General features: G+C 34.7%; 1 protein-coding gene across 6 annotated transcripts in view; it reads left to right on the top strand.

Moving 5' to 3' along the window:
- Positions 1–16,475, top strand: part of MAP2K4 (mitogen-activated protein kinase kinase 4) — a 174,847-nt gene that overhangs the window by 80,139 nt on the left and 78,233 nt on the right. For all 6 annotated transcript variants that reach the window (XR_004233767.1, XM_031965528.1, XM_031965526.1 and 3 more), the window contains one exon: positions 5,931–6,027. Coding sequence is in view for 4 of the 6 variants with exons in the window: in XM_031965528.1 (XP_031821388.1) it covers positions 5,931–6,027 (97 nt within the window). In the remaining 2 variants the exon portion in view is untranslated. The remainder of the gene's footprint in view (positions 1–5,930; positions 6,028–16,475) is intronic.

The raw sequence follows: 16,475 nt of genomic DNA, 5'->3' as shown, positions 1-16,475 counted from the left end.
TATTCAATCAACTAACATCTTGTAAGAGCAGCCTGTCCCTTTAAATCACAGGTTTGCTTTCTTTAGCCAAAGTAACCAAGGACTGCCACTTTCCACTGCTGCTCTCCTCCATCCAAAAACGGATCCTGTCTCACAATGGTCTCTCTGACTACCCTTTCCAACCATTTCCTTCTTTTTTTCCCACTGATTTCTTCTTGAAATCATTTGCTCTTACTAATCAATCTTTCTTAAATGACCTTCATTCTCCTGTCCCATCTCTCTGTCTCTTTCCTCCCAATGTCTACTTGCTTAAACCTTCTCCAACATACTTTAAATACTCCCAAATCAATAACCCTTTTGACTAGATGCTCAATTTAAAGTATTAATTGCTTTTGTAAATCAATCTTTCTTGTCCCTTTTTTTTAAATCACCTTTTTTTTTAAACTTCAAGATTCACAATTAACTTTGAACCAAATTTCATAAAACTTATAATATAGTTTACAAATTACTCAATACAAGCAATATACCATTTAAGTAGGGAGATACAAACACAACCTCCCCTAAGGTAAACTGCTGGAATTTTGTTTAATAACCTATATTTTAATTTGAAGTCCAACCAAATTAAAAAAAAAATTTTCTCTTTAGTTGTAAAGGCTTCAATATTCAAACAATTCTTAAGATTTTATACTCAGAATAAATCTAACATGTACAAGGCAGCAGTAAAATTATTTCCCCCAATTTCAAAATTATAGTACCTCTTTAAAATATAGTAAGTTCCCCAAACTCTTAATCAAATGTTGCAGACAAACAATTACCAAGTTTAGCCTTCTTAAACTTTCTGTTCTCTAATTCCATGAAAGCAAACTTGCTAATAATGATTTTTCTTTCTTCTCCTGGGACAATTTTTTTCTTTTTAGAAGTATGCCTAGTTTTACCACAGGTCCAACAGGTCAGAGAGCCTGTGTTCAGCTATTTACCTCGCTTACTCTATTTTTATTCCTCCCTTCCAATATTTGAAATTTCTTATTTCCAATCTTGTTTCCAATCTTAAAACACATATCAATTTAAAATTATTTTAAAATTAGCCAGTACTTTAGTTTGTGAAATTTCCTAAAATTTACCTAGATATTCCATTCAAACTTCTTTTCTTTAGTAAGCCAGGAAAGAGTTAAGCACCAATTCTTGCTTTACATTGAGATTTTTTTTTTCCTGCAAGGATTCCACAAGCCAGAGTTCTGATAACAAGCTTCTTGCTTACAGGAGTTTTTTTTAAAGGGATAGCACACTGCTCTTCTATTTTCTCAAAAATTTCCAAACTTTCAATCTATGTTTTTATTTTTTCCCCTTCTTTCCCCCTTTCCCACAAAGCTGCTGCAGTGAGCCAGAGATAAGGGGAAAGAGAAAAAAAAAAAATAAAAGATTTTCTTTTCCTGAGAAGCCCAAAATTAGTTCCCAAATTACCTTACCATGATCTAAGACCAATACATTCTGAGCCACTCTGAAAGAATTACTACTCTGATTGAATTCCAGTTCCCACAATTCAGCCTGGTATTTTTACAAGCCTGCAACACAGAGGCTGAATTCTTATCTCTACAAGCTTGCTAACTTTTAACACAATGCAAAGCAGACATAGCCACACAGACACATGCAGAACTCTATTTTCACCTTTTACATACACATTTAAGTTTGATATACCCACATAGTCCTGGGAACATCCTTCCAGTTTTCTTCCCTTTTATATCTGGGAAGTTCATCCCAGTTTTGAATTACCTAGCTAATGTCCTGACACAAATTTTTGAACTGCTTCTATCCCATTTTACTGTCTTGGACCCAGTCCAGGTGTTGGTAGAGGCTCTTCTTACCCTCATGCACTGCTGCCACCTAAGAGCTTCCTTAGGAAAAGTCCTTTCCTTGGGGTCTAAAGCTGTTCAAACAAATTTAGGAGGGCTAATCTCTCAGGGTCTCCCTCGACCCAGCCAATAGACCCCCAGACTCCCAAGAGCGTAATTTTAAGTTTACGTGTGTAAATGTCTTTCAGGCTGCGATGGCAGCCATCAGGACTCTATTTCCCTCAATCTTTAATTCTGTTTTCTGCTGAGTATCTCTGTCTTGGGTCGTTGTCTAAGAGGGGAGGGAGACTGCTCACCCAGAGCCAGAGACCATGGAGAAAACTACTTCGTGGGTGTCTGTCCCTGTCTGGGGTGCACACAGCCGTCTCCCCCAAAGACCCCATCCTGGAGAGCCCCCAACTGTGTGTGATGTAGAAGACCCTTACCCAGTATGACTACTCAGAGATCACTCAAAATATAAAGTATAGAAAGGTTGTTTATTAAGCCTCTGGAAGATCACGAGATAAAGGAAAGAGAAAGTTTGTGGTAGGAGGGCTAAAGAAGTAGTAAAGATACACAGCTTTTATAGAGGCGATTACATCACAAGTAAGAGAGCATTGAGAAGTGGGGGGAGGCATCTAAGTGGTTGTTGCTATCCGGAGAAATTGGAATGGAAAATTTCTGTTTCCCCGAAATCACTTGATTTCTAGGAAACAGAAAATCAGGCCTTCAGGCTTAGCTGGCCAAGGCTCAAGTAAATATGGGCCTGTACATATTATACATGTCATAGGGTAAACACAGAAATAATGAAAATAAAATACAGAAAAAGAATTTGCACATTCCTGTAAGTTCTTCATCTTATTTCTCTATTCCACACAAGCCCCAAATGGGCATCGAACAAAAGGTCAAGGGAAGATTGAAAAATAATGGGAAAGAACAACATTATAAGCAAATTAGAGGAACATGGAAAATATTACCTGTCAGATTTATGATATCCTTATCTATATATAAGGGAAGAGTTCAAGACCAAATGAGAGAGAATCACAAGAAGTAAAATGTACAGTTTTGATTATATAAAATGGAAGAGTTTTTGCACAAAGAAAACCAATATAGCAAGAATAAGAATTCTTCTCTCAGAAGAGAAGCAGGAGATTTAGAAAACATTTCGAGCAAGTTTGATAAAAATCTTATTTCAAGAAACATGGTAAATGAATCAAACTTGTTGGAATAAAAACCCTGATTTATAAACAGACTAAAGTCTATTAGCAGTGTTCAGAGGACAAAACTCAAGCTATCCATAGTCATATAGTAAGAAACAAAATGTCTTAATGAAGAACTGCACTGAGTCACTGATGATGCAGGAAAGATTCATTTAACACTTTTGTGTGAATGCGTGCCTAAGTTAGATACAACTTTTGAAACTACAATGGCAGTGTTTTATTTCCTGTTTTGAAGCACAAATTCTTTATGATCTCTTCTCTCCCCTCTACCTACCCCCCCCCCCCCCCCCCGCCCCCAATTCTTCATTAATTTGGATGTTACAAAAATTACAGAATGTGAATTTGTACCCTTCATTACATAGCCAGTTTCTATCCTCTAGAAGCTCTTACATTATGGGGGAAGATAAAAGAGCAATATCCCAAGGCCCTTGTTTATTTCTTTTTTTTTTTTTTTTTTACATTTTTTGATGTACTTGGGGGTTGAATTTTCTAATTTGTTTCATTTCTTCAAAAATTTAATTTTCTTAATTTTGGGAAACTAGATCCCCATCCATTTCTCACAATATGAAAAAGTGCTCCAAATCATTAATAAAGTAATATAAATTAAAATAACTTTAAGACACCATCTTATACCTATCAGACTTGGGGGGGGAAAAAACAAAACAGTATACTAAAGTACCATTGGTACCACTGTAAAGTGGTCCAGACATTCTGGAAAGCAATTTGGAACTATGCCCAGAAAGCTATTAAATACCTTTTATCCTTGTGGTACTACTGATGTAATATGATTTTGTGGTCTCCTGATTTTAGGGGAGGGGGCTTCTGTTCTAACAATAAGTCAGTAATCCTAAATCTTCTGGCTTTGGAGTCTGCCTCAGGGAATTTCCCACACTTCCAATCCAAGAACACTCTGATTCTAAATTGACCACTCCTCATATCATTACTGACTGTCAGATAAGCTACTGGCCTCAGGATAGTCCTAGTGACCAAATTCCTGAGATAATAGTGATAATCTTTTCAGTGATAACCAAATTCTGGAGACCACTCCTGAGCCTTAGAATTAGCATGTCAATGAGGGAAAGCTGGATAAATATATCTTCTCTCTTCAGTTTCTCTGCTGAATTCTCTTAGAATTCAGTCCACTTGTAATGGCCTTACAATTACAATAAACTTTGCCCCTTGGCTAAGGAGATGGATTCAAGCTCGAAAATTCTTTTGAGACACCTCAAGACACCTTTCTATGACCCCAGAGTTTTGGGGTCTCCTTCCCAGTTTCTACACTACTCATAGGTCTGCATGCCAGAGTTCAAAGAGGGATGCAAAGATCCATATTTACAACAATATTTATACTAGTTCTTTTTGTGGTAGCAAAGCTTTGGAGTACAAGGGTGCCCATCATTTGGGGAAAGGCTGAACAAATTATGGTGTATAAATGTGGTGTACAATTATTGTGCTGTAAGAAATGATGAAGATGATGGTTTTGGGAAAACCTGGGAAGACAGTTATGAATGCAAAAGTGAAGTGAACAAATTATACAATGACAACAATATTGTAAGGGCAGTCAACTGAAAAGACTTAGGAACCCTGAGCAACCATAATTTCAAAGAACTGATGGTGAAACATTTTATCACTGTCTAGATAGAGTACTGTTGGGTTCAGGATATGGAAGTCCTTGACTCCTTCCCTCCTTCCCTTCCTTTCTTTTCTTTCTTTTTTCCCTTCTCTCTGTCCACTTAGGGTATTATACTCTGCCAAAGAAAATTCGTCAAAAACTTGTAAGTTATCTTGGGGTTTGGGCTTAGATTTCTTTCTTAAGGACCATGCCTTAAACCCTAATCACTATGACTCAAAGCAAGGTCTGCCACTGGACCCAGATGGAAATGATTTAATTTCCTAACATGACACTGATATACTGTCCAGGTTTCACAAGCTTACAATAATGAGGTCACCACAACAGGTCTGTAGACCTGGAATTTAGTAGCTTGTGAAACTTGGACATTTTACCAGCACCACACCAGGAAACTATTGCTTACCTTTGAATTGTCTTAGGAAGACTCTGAAGATCATCTAGCAGCATAAGATATCAGATACTGAGGTCCTTTCTCAAACTAAACTGCCAAGCATTCCAGCTCTATTGCAGAGAGTGCAACTCCACTGGGTCCAATGCCAAGTGTATGCTTGAGAAAAAGATTATTTTTATGGAGAATTCACACAGAGCAAGCACTCACAAGGTGTATAAGAACACTCTTAAAGTTTTAAGAATTTAGAATCAGTTGTGTGACGTAGGAGACGTTGGGCCAGGACTGCATAGTATGTCATCAGAGAAGGTGCTGTGTCCTATCAGCAAAGCAGAATTGAATTAGTCCAAAAGAAATGCAAGATATAGAAAATTGGAGAAACAAGCCCAGATGTTCATGTGGACTATTTGTGTCTGACCTTTGGCAGAACATTTCAAGCTCATATTGGCTTGATCAGCCACTGTTGGACCATTGTAACTTGACTTTGGGAATGAAGGACAATAAAAACAAAACAAATCCAGATGCCTTTGGAGGAAAAAGTGAGGCAGGTGACTGTACATCCTTTTCTCACTTAATAAATCCAGTTCACTTGCATGTAAGGGCATTGCCTCCCTGATACTACAGCAATCCTCCCTTGTTGAATAACTATAAAGTTATTTTTCTTGCATTTTCAATGGGGATGGAAAGCATTTGGAATTGAAAACAAAATCAAAACAAAACAAAACAAAAAATCATAGGCTCTTCATTGGACTAACCATCCCTCTTCTCACCCCAGTTTTTTTTTTTTTTTTTCTGTCATCCTGAGCCTTTGCATATCTCTTGCTATATAAATAATCCATCCTTCTTTGTGGTACCTTATTTTATTTCTTATTTGCATTTTCCAGGTAAACGTAAAGCACTGAAGCTGAATTTTGCAAATCCACCTTTTAAATCTACAGCACGCTTTACCCTGAATCCTTCAGGAGTCCAGAACCCACACATGTGAGTATAGTTTTAAGGCAGGATTTTGAAATTATATTGTAATGTTTCAGCTAGTTTTCTGGAGCTCCTCCAAAATGGGCCTTGGTTTCAGCAGAATAATCATAATCATAATCAGGAATAAAATCCAAAGTCTTCATTATCTCCTTCACAATCTGTCTCCTTCTCCTGGAGCCGGGCTAGCTTTCTGGGGGACCTTCAGATGGGTCTTGGTCTTAGTGGAGGAATGCAGGAGACGCCACCAGGATGGTGGGAGATGGAATATCTATCTTCCAGTCCTTGTTAGCCCTTATATACTTTATTGTAATTATATCATTACAGCATCTTGATTATGTGTGAACTTGGAGAACCATTACATCACCTTGCTAAGTACTAAGTATATATGTGAACTAGAGAACCATGATTTCATCAATTCCACTGAATTACCACCTTGTTGCAAGTATACTTCTCCAGAATTCTGGTTATCTACATTATATAGCAAAGATTTTATGAAGCCAGGAGTCATCTTATATAGGTCTTCTATTATATTGCTATTTTAATCCAAATGTGAATCATGTACTTATAATACTGTAGTATTTTGAAGATTTTTTTTCATAAATTTAAATGGGGAAAACAAGCAGAAAGATTAAAGACAATTGTGTTTGTTCCTACCAGTGACTTGTATTACTTTCTAATTTCTGAACCTCAAATAAGATCTATTATTTATATTCAGTCATATACAGAAAAAGTTATCCATAGTTCTCCACAAATTCTTCTCCCTTCTGGCTCTCCTTTGATAGCCTATCAAGCTCTCATGTTTTGTAAGGTAAGATAACTTCCTTTTAAGACTCCTTTTTCTCATGTGACTATTACTAAAATGAAGCCATATCCACATAACTGTTGGTGTTCAATGTATATATATGACTTGTATAGTTCTGTAGCATTTTATTAAAAATCTGTTATTGAGTTAATGTCACAGACTTCATTTTAATCTGTTTTTTAAAGAAAGTTACTTATTTAATTCCTAGTAAGATGTTGGATTTTTTTGCTACATAGTTGACTCATAAAATTCATTATTAGATAGATGAAATGTGTGTTAATATTTTTGTCTGTATATATGACATGATACTACTTCATAGATTTTATTTGTAAAGTATGCCTGTTGGGATTATATCCTCCTAGACACTCTGCTTACCTCTGGAGAGGGCTACTACACAGATAATTATGCTTATGTAAAAAAGTTGATTGTATTTAGTATCTTTGAATGCTATGAATAAATAATGTATAATAGACAGTAAATATTTGTTTAATGAAATTTATATTACAAAAATAAAAAAATATCAAATATTGATGATAGGATTGGATTTCTATTTATCTTTTTTTTTTTACAAAGGCTTTATGAGTTGTTTTTCTTTCTTGTATTAGTTTCTACTTTCTTTGAATCTTATTTCTTAATCACAATTTGCTGCCAGTGTGTTTTTTCTTCTCTTTTTTTCCTATTCTTTCCTTTTTCTCTGATAGCAGTTTTCATCAACTTGTTTCTCTCCATTATCTTTATTTTATCCCTACCCTGAATACCCTGCACAACTTGGCATGAACTCAGGAATTAGGTCCCCATGGCTGATACTCTTTCTTTCTTCTTGGGATAGAGGGTGGTAGACTGGGCAGGAGTCCCATAACCTCAGTGAAAGTTTACCTGAAAGAATATTAAGTTTTCAGAGTGCGTTTGTGTATAGGAATGGATCCAGAATAAGAGATATGCAGGAACTTTAGAATTTTCTCATGACCATGAGAACCACTTCAATAATTGCAAGCAAATAAAAAGTGTCATAGTAAAAAACAAAAATACAGTATGATCCAAGAAATCTCTTTTAACATATAAATGTACTGACAAAAGGAATATACTATATTAGTAAATAATTTTGTATTATTTTATATTTAAAAAAAATTTTTTAGTATATTAAAACCTATGATGTTTACTCCATCATCAAGACAATATCAAGTTATTGTTAAGGAAGATATGTTGAGCAGAAGGAGATTTTTTTTCTTTAGATTTTTACAAAAACCTAAAAAGATTAAACACTTTCACTTCATCTATTAGGAAGATCACAATACAATATTTTAATTTCATTTCATTTTGTAAAGGATTTGTAATTTCATTATTGTGGGAAACTCCTTTCATAAATGCAGATTACATTAGGACTAGATTGTTATTAATTTGGTAAAACTCAAAAAATATTTCATGGAATTAAAGGTAAATTTTCTTTGTTTTGGAAATTTTCTTTTGATTCTTAGATGGCTAGCTGTCATAATATTCCATATTGTGAACCTTTACTGAGTAAATAAGACATTTAGAGATCCTTATCATTCTAATCAAATTTTAACTTCTAGTAATAGGTTATATCAAAGCATGGAAACTCTTATATAGGCTATCAAGATGAGGATATTCATCTCATTTGAAATTTGTATAGAAAAAAACTAAGGAATGCTCTTTAAATATTACTGTCTCCCCTACTTCTTTCATTAAAAGCCCAATTTATACATATACATGATCTTTACAAATCTCTACTATCATTCAAATGCCATCATTATAAATGTGATACTCATTTTTATTAAAAACAGATCAATTGCTTAATGATTAAGGACTTGCTACATTTGGCTTTCTACTGTTTTCTTTTTTTTTCTGTTAAATTCAACACAATTAACAAAACAGTACTAATATGAATTTTCATACAGAATATGTAACTTGATTTGTTGTATTGTAATAAATTGACAACAGAAGTTGTACCAATGAATTTTAAAGAGTAGGATTTCGTTGTTTGCTCCAGAGAACCAAAGACAACAGGAACAGTGAGGAAGACCTTTGTAATTTTTTTAGATGTTGGAGTATTTTCTTTATTCTTTAATTAAGGAGTTTCTGGGCTTCCTAGGACTATATTAAAACAATTCCTGAAATCATTGTTGTTCTTGATGTCAGGAAAGCTCTGCCCATATACTCTAGTGATAGAATATTTCCTAAATAGTAATAACTCACCCTTATGTAAGTTTGCAAACTCACCAAAATAATCTTGAATCCTAAATTATTTGAGGGTTATTATTCCAGTTTTAAAGTTTAAAGTTTAAACTTAGGCTCAGAGGTTTAAATGACATGTTATTATAATTCAAATTTAGACCAATTTGAATCAGTGTTTAGTATTTTTTCTACTATATTGTATTCATAGGCATGTTATTTTAAGCATTTTCTTCTTTTGGTCATTATTACTCTTTGTCTTGAGGAACCGATTGTTGTTAAGTATGGCACTCTTGTGAACTTAATGTTTTAATAAATCTAGTCAGATCTGACTAGAAAGTCACTCATGATTTCTTGAAATAGGGGCCTATTTATTTCTAATTAAATAGTATTCCATACAAGGAGAAAAATATTCATTTTACTCTCACCAAATTTTAACACAGGACTTTACTTTTTGTCTGAGATTTTAGATTTATAGTTTGAAAGGGACCATTACAACTGCAGTCAAATGGAAAATTCCTGTGGTTCTTACAGTGCAGTAGCGAAGCAATTGATAATGTCTTTTCTTAACATCATTATTAAATGTCAGTAATCCCAAGGCTCTTGGGTTGTGGGGGCTGCCTTCCTCAGAGTCTAAAAGGAGATGGTAATTAAGGCAGTGGTGATGGTTTGACTTGCCTGGCACATATTGCCTCCTATCTATCTCTCAAGATAGAGACTTTTCTGCTTTAGCTAGGTTGGTTTATTACTATCCTGTGTATGGCAGTTGATGGGGATGACTATTCCTTTTTCCACAAAAGTTGCTTCCCCATATGGTAGTCTTCATTTTGCATATAAGGAAATAGACCAAGACAGTTTGCTTGACTTATCCAAGATTAGACAAATTTTAAAAAGTGATCAGGTACTTCATATGGCTCTGTATTGGGATCTTGTATTTGTAATAGGTTTTGTAACTTGTTAACTCCCAAAATACTTGAATTAAGAAAATGAAAATTTTTTTACATTCTTAACTTTGGTTAGCTTAAGTCAGTGGTACCCAGGGTCGAAAAAGGAGGAATTAATTTAAAAAATAGTATTCAAGGAGTAATGACCCTTGACTAAAAGTTCTTTGTGAAATATACTATGTATTTGTATCCGTTCAAAGATGAGTAGATGGAAAATTGAAGTACCTAGCATAAGTATGTAACTGTACCTCTCTATGGACTTGTCTCATCTTTAGAAGTGCTGGAAATGATCATGTGAAGGATCTGCATTTATAGAGTTAAATGAGTTTTATAAAGAATAACAACAACAAAAATCCAGGACATCTGTAGCAATAGCACATAATTTTTATCTCACCCCTGTTATTGAATCAGGAAGAATTGAATTTGAATCATGATCATCAACATCATGATCTTGGACAGGTCATTTAACTTTTTTAAACCTCATTTTATTTATCTATAAAATTGGGATGATAATACCTACATTGCAAGGTTATTTTGAAGATTAAATGAGATGATGAATATAAAGAGCTTGGCAAATGGGAAAGCTGTATGTAAGTACTAGTTATTTTCATGATTTTGGCTATAAAGTGGGCTTTGCCAGCTAGTTTCTGCTCAGCATCCTCCATGAGAAAGCCTCAAATTTGAGTAATTTGCTGAACCATGTCTAGGTGATAGATAATTGACACAGACCCCTGTGATGACAACCTGGTTCAGAAACTTTCTGGAATGGAAAGGGGGTCGGAACTCATGACATATAGCAAATGTGTGCCTTTCTTATCCACACCTCTTTGGGAGTCTATTCCTATTTTGGTTCCATATAGAGAATTTTTGGATTAGAAGAAGCAGGTCTGTGGAGTCTAGTGATGATGATTAGGATCTCTACAACTATCAGTTACAACTATGGGAGGAAAGGGAGAAAACAAAAAAACAAAAATAATTCCTTAGAGAGATCAGGCTGTCACATTAATATCTCTACATTTTTTCTGGCTGTCTTCTGTGCCTGGATTCTCTCCTTCCTCATCTCTGTCTCAGTGCAGAGAATGTTATGTTATCTAACCCTCATTTTATGGATGAGAAGAATAAGGTCCAGAGAGATTGTCTTGCAGGAGGTTTCACATTTGAGGGTTATGACTTTTGAAGTTCTGTTGCTACATGTATACCTTTGCCATGTTGCTTACCTTTTTAGTCTATCTACTTATTTCCTCCTTGATAGAATGAGCAGACTATATTCTTAAGATTTTTAAAGGAATTTTTAACCTTTTTTTGTATCATGGGCCTCTTTGACAGTCTGATGAAGCCTTTGGACCCTGCTCAGAATAGTATTTTTAAAAGCATACAATAAAGTAACATATAGGATTACAAAGGAAACCAATTATATTGAAATAATTTCTCAAAATATTTATAAAACAAGCTTACCAACTTCAGGTTAAGAATCTTGTCTGGATAATTGCTATTCCACTGTTATATTGACTCTAAATTTGTGCTTTGTTATAAAACTTAAAAAAAAAATTAAATCCACACTTAAAGAAATATATTTTACTGTCATTTAGAACATTTAAAAGAATGATTCTCAGGCTCAAATTACAGGTAGTAATAATGAAAATTAAGATTTTTGTACGCTTGAAGTAGATCCCTCACCCAAGAAAACAACAATAATGAGACATTATAACAAAATGTGTGGGATGCAGCCAAAGTGGTAATAAGGGAAAATTTCATATCTCTAGAGGCCTCCTTGCATAAAATAGAGAAAGAGAAGGTCAATGAATTGGGCTTTGCAACTAAAAATGCTAGAAAAGGAACAAATTAAAAACCCCCAGTCAAACACTAAACTTGAAATTCTAAAAATAAAAGGAGAGATCAATAAAATTGAAAGTAAAATAACTATTGAATTAATTAATAAAACTAAGAGTTGGTTCTATGAAAAAACCAACAAAATAGACAAACCCTTAGTAAATCTGATTTAAAAAAGGAAAGAGGAAAATCAAATTGTTGGTCTTAAAAATGAAAAGGGAGAACTCGCCACTAACAAAGAGGAAATTAGAGCACTAATTAGGAATTACTTTGCCCAACTTTATGCCAATAAATTTGACAACTTAAATGAAATGGAAGAATACCTTCAAAAATATAGCTTGCCCAGATTAACAGAGGAAGAAGTAAATATCCTAAACAGTCCCATCTTAGAAAAGGAAATAGAACAAGCTATTAACCAACTCCCTAAGAAAAAATCCCCAGGACCAGATGGATTTACATGTGAATTCTACCAAACATTTAAAGAACAATTAACCCCAGTGCTAAATAAACTATTTGAAAAAATAGTGATTGAAGGAGTCCTACCAAACTCCTTTTAAGACACAGACATGGTGTACTGATACCTAAACCAGGTAAGCTGAAAACAGAGAAAGAAAATTATAGACCAATCTCCCTAATGAATATTGATGCTAAAATCTTAAATAAAAATATTAGCAAAAAGATTACAAAAAATCATCCCCAGGATAATACACTTATGATCAAGTAGGATTTATACCAGGAATGCAGGGCTGGTTCAATATTAGGAAAACTATTAGCGTAATTGACTATATCAATAACCAACTAACAAAAACCATATGATCATCTCAATAGATGCAGAAAAAGCATTTGATAAAATCCAACATCCATTCCTAATAAAAACACTTGTGAGTATAGGAATAAATGGATTTTTCCTTAAAATAGTCAGGAGCATATATTTAAAACTGTCAGTAAGCATCATATGCAATGGGGAAAAACTGGAACCTTTCCCAGTAAGATCTGGAGTGAAGCAAGGTTGCCCACTATCACCATTATTATTCAATATTGTATTAGAAACACTAGCCTCGGCAGTAAGAGTAGAGAAAGAGATGAAAGGAATTAGAGTAGGCAATGAGGAAACCAAACTATCACTCTTTGCAGATGATATGATGGTATACTTAGAGAACCCCAGAGATTCTACTAAAAAGCTATTAGAAATAGTTCATAACTTTAGCAAAGTTGCAGGATACAAAATAAATCCCCATAAATCCTCAGCATTTTTATACATCACCAACAAAATCCAACAGCAAGAGATACAAAGAGAAATTCCATTCAAAATAACTGTTGACCACATAAAATATTTGAGAATCTATCTACCACAGGAAAGTCAGGAATTATATGAACAAAATTACAAAAAACTTTCCACACAAATAAAGTCAGACTTAAATAATTGGAAAAATATTAAGTGCTCTTAGGCCGAGCAAATATAATAAACATGACAATACTCCCTAAACTAATCTATTTATTTAGTGCTATACCAATCAGGCTTCCAAGAAAATATTTTAATAATCTAGAAAAAATAACAACAAAATTCATATGGAATAATAAAAGGTCGAGAATCTCAAGGGAATTAATGAAAAAAAAAATCAAATGACGGTGGCCTAGCTGTACCTGATCTAAAACTATGTTATAAAGCAACAGTCACCAAAACCATTTGGTATTGGTTAAGAAATAGATTAGTTGATCAGTGGAATAGGTTAGGTTCACAAGACCTATTTTCTGTGACCTGTGCTGTTACTACAGCAGTCTAGTGTTTGAGAAACTCAAAGATCCTAACTTTTGGGATAAGAATTCATTATTTGACAAAAACTGCTGGGATAACTGGAAATTAGTATGGCAGAAATTAGGCATGGACCCACTCTTAACACCGTATACCCAGATAAGATCAAAATGGGTCCATGATTTAGGCATAAAGAACGAGATTATAAATAAATTAGAAGAACATAGGATAGTTTATCTCTCAGACTTGTGGAGGAGGAAGAAATTTGTGACCAAAGATGAATTAGAGACCATTACTGATCACAAAATAGAAAATTTTGATTACATCAAATTAAAAAGCCTTTATATAAACAAAACTAATGCAAACAAGATTAGAAGGGAAGCAACAAATTGGGAAAACATCTTCACAGTTAAAGGTTCTGATAAAGGCCTCATTTCCAAAATATATAGAGAATTGACTCTAAGAGATCAAGCCATTCTCCAATTGATAAATGGTCAAAGGATATGAACAGACAATTTTCAGATGATGAAATTGAAACTATTACCACTCATATGAAAGAGTGTTCCAAATCACTATTGATCAGAGAAATGCAAATTAAGACAACTCTGAGATACCACTACACACTTGTCAGATTGGCTAAGATGACGGTATAAAATAATGATGAATGTTGGAAGCGATGCGGGAAAACTGGGACACTGATGCGTTGTTGGTGGAGTTGTGAATGAATCCAACCATTCTAGAGAGCAATCTGGAATTATGGCCAAAAAGTTATCAAACTGTGCATACCCTTTGACCCAGCAATGCTACCACTGGGCTTATACCCCAAAGAGACACTAAAGAAGGGAAAGGGACCTGTATGTGCCAAAATGTTTGTGGCAGACCTGTTTGTAGTGGCTAGAAACTGGAAAATGAATGGATGCCCATCAGTTGGAGAATGGTTGGGTAAATTGTGGTATATGAATGTTATGGAATATTATTGTTCTGTAAGAAATGACCAGCAGGATGAATACAGAGAGGCTTGGAGAGACTTACATGAACTGATGCTGAGTGAAATGAGCTGAACCAGGAGATCATTATGTACTTCAACAATGATATTGTATGAAGATGTATTCTGATGGAAGTGGATTTCTTTGACAAAGACCTAACTCAGTTTCAATTGATCAATGATGGACAGAAGCAGCTATACTAAAAGAAAGAACACTGGGAAATGAATGTAAACTGTTTGCATTTTTCTTTTCTTCCTGGGTTATTTCTACCTTCTGCATCCAATTCTCTCTGTGCAACAAGAGAACCGTTTGGTTCTGCACACATATATTGTATCTAGGCTATACTGTGACATATTTGACATATATAGGACTGCTTGCCATCTGGGCGAGAGGATGGAGGGAGAGATGGGAGAAATTGGAACAGAAGTGATGCAAGGAATAATGTTGTAAAAAATTACCCTGGCATGGGTTCTGTCACTAAAAAGTTAATATAATTAAAAAAAAAAAAAAGATGAAGAAGAAGAGAAAGAAGAAAAAAGGAGAGGGGAAAAAAAAGGAGGGGAAAAGGAGAGGGGAAGGAAGAAGAAAGAAGAGAAGGAACTGAAAGGAGAGGACAGGAAAATGATCAATGAATCAAGATCCCTGTAATGAACTGAAGGAATTGAGACAAAAGTATAAGTACAGCAATTGGAATTTGACAAGGAGGGACACATAACTTAAGATGAGGGAATAATGAGAGTGTGGTGTAGATCTGGAGCTTTACTATGCCGTCCAGGTGCATTGTCAGTCCCGTTCCCCTCTTCCTCTTTCTCCTCACAGTTCCTTGTCTGGCTGTGCTTATTGACATGCTATTCAAGATCCCACTCTCCATACCTTTCAGCTGTTTTGTTAGTACCCTTCCTCTCCTGTTCTTTCTTCTTTTTTCCTTATTCTAAAACTTATGTAATTCCTTAAAGACAATTGTATTATGTTGTATATATAAAATGTTTCTTCAGGAATTGAAAAAAAAATAAGCGAGAGAGAGATAAGTAGATCCTCATTTTATTGGAGCAGAAACTGAGAATCAAAGAGTCTAGAATAGCTCCCCTAAGATCATATATCTACTAAGTTTCTCTGATACAAACAAAGTATCACTAAAATTAAGGCTTTGGGAAAGGCTTTTTGTAGAAGTAAGATTTTAGTTGAGGACTAAGAAATCATACTATAGAGAATTAGGAGATTGAGGAGAAAGAACATGGAGGCATCCATTGTATACAGCTTTCTTAAGGAATATGGTCACAAGGGAGAAAAGAGAGGACAATAGCTAGCATAAATGGATAAATCAAATAGACTTTTTTCAAGGATGGGAATAACAGAATGTAATAGATGTCTGTAGACAGTTGGGATGTAGGCAGGGCTCTCCCTGAAAATTTATGAGAGTATAGAGGTAGAGGTGAGGAAAATAGGATGGAACAGGATTACTTGTACATATATAAGAGATTGAATGTGAAATACTAGTAAAGGAAGATGATATGAGATGAAGAGGAGAATGCCCTGTATTAATAGCCCCAATATTTTAAGTGAATTGAAGCTATTTTCTCAGTTTCCAGATTTGAAGTCATGAAAGGGAGTCTTCCAAACTTCAGGCCCAGCACTCAGTTCATTGTGCTACCTAGCTGTTCTTAGTGAATAGATTAAGGGTGTATAAAAAAATTGCCTTGCTTCGGTAAGGGTCCAGTTGAGATGACATAAGATAAATTTGTAGTGCACTCGGTTTGTCCAGTTTTGTGGTTTTCCCTGACTTTATTCAGCAACAGGTAAATAGGAGTGAAGGTAGTAGGTGTTGGTAGTAATCTAAGGCTGGGGACTTGGAAGGGAAAGATTTTTAAAGGATAAAGGGGCTAGGGAATGAAGTAGACAGTGTTGGACAAATACTAATTATACCAGACTGCCTCCTGTCTAGGGTAGTT

This window comes from Sarcophilus harrisii, chromosome 4, assembly GCF_902635505.1.
Source record: "Sarcophilus harrisii chromosome 4, mSarHar1.11, whole genome shotgun sequence".
In the NCBI taxonomy this organism is placed as follows: domain Eukaryota; kingdom Metazoa; phylum Chordata; class Mammalia; order Dasyuromorphia; family Dasyuridae; genus Sarcophilus; species Sarcophilus harrisii.
The sequence above is the reverse complement of the archived record's forward strand: the minus strand, read 5'-3'. Positions and strand labels throughout refer to the sequence as shown.